Source organism: Coregonus lavaretus (genome assembly GCF_964263955.1).
Source record: "Coregonus lavaretus genome assembly, chromosome: 5".
Taxonomy (NCBI): domain Eukaryota; kingdom Metazoa; phylum Chordata; class Actinopteri; order Salmoniformes; family Salmonidae; genus Coregonus; species Coregonus lavaretus.
Window position 1 is genome coordinate 4,336,271 of NC_139992.1, and position 4,965 is coordinate 4,341,235.

The 4,965-nt window shown below is 39.0% G+C and overlaps 1 protein-coding gene across 1 annotated transcript; it reads left to right on the forward strand.

Moving 5' to 3' along the window:
* Window positions 1–2,403: 2,403 nt before the first annotated feature.
* LOC311129822 (homeobox protein Hox-D10a-like) lies at window positions 2,404–4,197 on the forward strand (the record flags this gene model as incomplete). The annotated part of the gene is made up of 2 exons (XM_084162277.1): window positions 2,404–3,268; window positions 3,923–4,197. The coding sequence occupies exons 1-2, from the start codon at window positions 2,533–2,535 to the stop codon at window positions 4,195–4,197; spliced, it is 1,011 nt and encodes a 336-aa protein (XP_084018403.1). The 5' UTR covers window positions 2,404–2,532.
* Between the last annotated feature and the right edge of the window lie 768 nt (window positions 4,198–4,965).

A 4,965-nucleotide genomic window follows, 5' to 3' on the forward strand; every position in this document is an offset into this window, starting at 1 on the left:
TTGTAGCCGTAAGAAATCAGTGATATAAGATATGTTCTGAAATCGATCACAAAACACACATGTCAATCAGTCTGGTGATGGTTGTCATGTTTCATTAGGTTTTTGGTTTAGGGAATAGTTCCGGGGGAAATATTGCGCAGACGTTGCCAGGTGACTCCTCGTTCCCATTCTAACCACACGAGGGCAGACGTGTAGCAAGGTTCCATCCGAGTTTGTTCATGAAAACACACATAAGGGTTGAATTACTACTGTGATCTGGAATATTATAGAAAGGTTGGTAATGTTTTTGTTGGTGGTTTGATGAGAGAATATAATCTACGTTCGGTGATCTCGACTTTTGACGTGGCTTCTTTCTGGTAAACGTTGGGAAATAGCTTCAGTTGTTCTTATCACAATAGCCTAAGCAGTCTGTGTTTAGTTCATACATCCATGCATTGCAATCAAAGGGGCACCATCACTGTTTCTAAGAAGTAGTAGCCTAACGCCACCGTTTTAAAGTGGATTAAACACTAGCTTTAACTATGTGGATATGTATATCATAGGCTGGTGGGAGGAGCTATAGGAGGACGGGCTCATTGTAATGGCTGGAATGGAATCTATGAAATGGTATAAAACATATGGAAACCACATGTTTGACTCCGTTCCATTAAATCCATTCCAGCCATGACAATGAGCCCGTCCTCCTATAGCTCCTCACACCAGCCTCCACTGATTTACAGGAGACTCCAAGTCCAAGCTTAACCCATATTGCATTTGCATGATCTTTGGTAATTTGGTGTTATGGACATGACTTGAAATATTACTGGGTTAAACTTAATTTCAGTTCAAACCCTGAAGTAATGAAATTTTTTTTGATCAACTATGGAATAAGGCGCATGGCCTATCTAGATTCCTAAATTCTCGTGTGCATTACCGATGCATTAGACTAGTTATTTTGATTTGGACGACCATTAGGCCTTGTCTAATAAATATGTTTGGTCCTCTGTAGCTCAGCTGGTAGAGCACGGCGCTTGTAACGCCAAGGTAGTGGGTTCGATCCCCGGGACCACCCATGCACAAAAATGTATGCACGCATGACTGTAAGTCGCTTTGGATAAAAGCGTCTGCTAAATGGCATATTATTATTATGTTGTCTTACTTTCAATCGATATTCTCTGATAGTGTAAAATGATTTTTTAAAAATGTGATCTCTAAGTGTAGAGCCTAAAATGTTGGCTAGAGCATGGGTTTGTTTGATTCCTGAATTAAAACGGAACCCGAAGAGTACCTTCAAAAACATGCATATTTTTTGGCTCACGCATTTTACGAAATTATTTGCTTAATTATGAAATCCCCTATAATCCCCGTCTGAACACCTGGATGATTTCGTTAATGCTGTATTCCGGAAGTTAAAAACAATCAACTGCACGCACACTGATTCTTAACACATTTTCTGAGTTTAATAGTAGCATAGTGTCGGCCAATGCCTGAATTCTTTACGTAATTTACAATTTTCTTGAGGCGTAACACAATCAAGCATATCCTTCTTGTGTTTACTAATCTACGTGCACCAACTAATTGAGGTAGGCCTATTCAACGTGTAATTATATGCTTCTAATAACATTATTAGTCTTATTCAGCAAAATAATCGGGGTGTCTGTTTTTGTATGCTTGTTGATTTGTTAATTCATTAAAATTTCTCTGCAAACCTGGACCTCTTATAGCGATGAGATGCTGAGTTGAGAATAGGCTACTATGGGGGAGCCTACTTTCCCAGTCCGTCACAAACAACGTGCACCGTACCCTGAGCAGGCATTCGAAGGTTACGAAAATGTTTTTAAAATGTAGAACCGGGCAATCGATATCACCTTTCCTTGAAATTATGTTTTTTAGACGATAGTATCCTAAGCCAGACGCGGTTTAATTAAGAATCCAATTACAAAAAAAAGATGTAGGCCTATAATAGCCATATTTGTTTTAAGTTTTTGGTTGAAATTATGTAATTAGTCCACCTCATGTAAATTGATTATTTTCGGTTAGGATTATATCTCCATCACTACACCGTGTGATTAGAAATCGTTATTTTAGTTAATGTCAAAGCATTGGCTTAATAGGTATACAGCATATATGAATGAATAGATTATTCGTGTGACCTTAAATTGTCTTAAAGGTGTTTAAATGTGTCAAAGTAAGGGAATTGGAGCTTGATGTAACTGTAAATTATCTTAAGGTTAAGTCCATGCTCATCCTTTAGCTTTGATTTTTTTTTCATGTCAAGCAAAGAGAACATGCTAAACGCTCAAGATGTCCTTTGTCAGTCTTTGAATCAATTTCAAGTCCGTGTTCTAGGTGTCGCTGTTGACCACGTCTGCTTCCTAGTTATGAGTCAATGCTTCCATGTGATGGGAAAAGAGGCTGCGTCTCAAGGCCATTTTCACATTTCATTGGTGAGCTTGTCATGTGGCAGAGAGACATCCTAAGCAACACCGACATTGTTTTGCTAGAAATGTCAGCCTACAAACGACATCTCTCTCCTTTTAAAACTGATCCAAAATGTCCTTTCCCAACAGCTCTCCTGTTGCTAATACTTTTTTAGTTGATTCGTTGATTGGCGCTTGCAGGACTGACAGCTTTTACTCCAACAGCAACATGTACATGCCGTCCGGTGCAGAAATGGGAACTTACGGAATGCAAACCTGTGGACTCCTGCCGTCTCTCGGTAAACGAGGGGACGTCAACCACCAAAATATGGGCATGAATTTCCACCCTTACATACCTCAAATTGATAACTGGACAGATCCCAGTAGACCTTGCGGAATAGAGCAACCGTCCAACCAAATGCCCAATTGCACATTTTCACAAAACATTAAGGAGGAGAGTCATTGCTGCATGTATTCCGACAAGAGAGCGAAAGTCAACTCGTCCGATGTCCCTGTATATGCTAATATAATCCCCGAATCGTGTTCAGTTGATGGCCCCGAGATCCCTGTCCCCGGGTATTTCAGACTAAGCCAAAGCTACGCGATTGGGAAACACCAGGACTATGGCCACGAGACGACAAGTCCAAACATCACATTGATGCAGCTCAACAGAGTTACTCCAAAACCGCAGTTGTTTTCCTTTGTCGAACTGGAAAAGAAAACGGCCGAGGTACCGCATAACCGGGAGACCAGCAAGACACCCATCCCCGCAGAAATCCCGGATCCAACGTCGAGCGCAAAGCGGGAGAAGAACTCCTCCACTGAATCTTTAGTCTCCAGCCCAGAGTTGACACAAAGAGAATCTAAAGGTGGGTACATTAAAAGGATTAATCGTATGGCGGTATCATAAAACCCAATATAAAACCCAAACAGCCCTTAAGTCGTAATGTTTAATGAGAGCCTTACTCAGTTTGCAGTAAAGGGTTTTTACAAGAAACGGTTCGACCGCGGACCAGACATGCCTGCATCTATTAGTCTTTTATATTTATATTTTCTTAATTTATTTGTTTCTTTGTTGATAGTAATAGAACATTCATTTTTGTTTTGGGGAAAATTGTATTTATTTATTTATTTATGTATATATTAACACCTAGGAGAAATAATGCGTGTGGTGTTCATCCTCAGTGCTGTGATGATACAGAAACAGTCTCTCACAAATGTGTATTGTAGTTGATTTCATCAGTATGCCTTACATGCATGTAAAATATTACTTTGGTCTAAAAACTTAATCGTGTAATTTAGAGCATGTGTTGTTAGTTATGCCTATAATATTTCAACACTTTTGATCCACGACTACCAACTAATAATACTCATATAACACGATATCAATAGAATTGAAACATTTTATCATTCTGACCAGAGCTGTGTGACTAGTGAAAACATATTTTAATTCATGGTAAAATCTGAGTGATATTTTCATATTTTGTCATGTTAATACATTTGTTGAGTTGATAACATTTCAGACGGCAAAACTGACCCTCCAGCTAGCAATTGGTTGACTGCAACAAGCGGAAGGAAGAAAAGATGTCCCTACACGAAGCACCAGACGCTTGAATTGGAAAAGGAGTTTTTATTCAACATGTACCTGACTCGAGAGCGCCGTCTGGAGATCAGTAAAGGCGTTAACCTCACGGACAGGCAAGTCAAGATCTGGTTCCAAAACCGCAGGATGAAGCTCAAGAAAATGAGGAGGGAGAACCGAATTCGGGAACTTACCTCAAATCTCACCTTTTCGTGAGCTTGCTTACGAGAAGCTTGTTTTATTGTCTCTTTCCTCTCCCCTCAAAGTGGTGGTGTGGCAGCATCGGACTTTTTTGTTTTTTTCACCGAAACTTGGACTGACTGCTATTTTATTTTCATATTTACACGGTGACGCATTGTGTATTTTGAATATGTTTTATCACAGGGTAAAATATAGTATGTATCCATTATTGGACTGTTTGGTTTGATTGAGTCTGAGGAAAATGTCGAACGAGCGACTTGTTTGGAAGATCATATTTTCGGACATGAAAGCACATTTATCAATAGTGGTTGAAAAGTAAAACATTCTTTCAGAATTAAGCGCAAACCCTTAGCTGAATCGTAATCACATAAACGTTTATGTAGCATAAATGTGGTGAGCAACGTTACTGAGTGTCAATCTTACGCATGTTTGTGGCATGTATCATGCAATAAATTGATGATTGTTAAATGCAATTTCTTATTTCGGTGCTTTGTCTTGCAGTAGACGTATACTTTTTCATCTATACAGATTTTACATTACATTTTTGTCACTTTGCAAATTCTCTTATCAAGAGGACTTACAATTATGCATTCATGTATATCAGATGTATAAATATATTAAGCAAAACAGATAACTATTTCAGAAATGTGTACGAGGCCCTAACGTTCTTTTAGTTCCGCTAGAATGATTAGTGACTGGACCAGTAGCTTCAAATTGTTAACGTGCCTGACATGAAGAAAAGGAATATTCAAAACAAGTCTCATTGCGGTACACGTCATATCT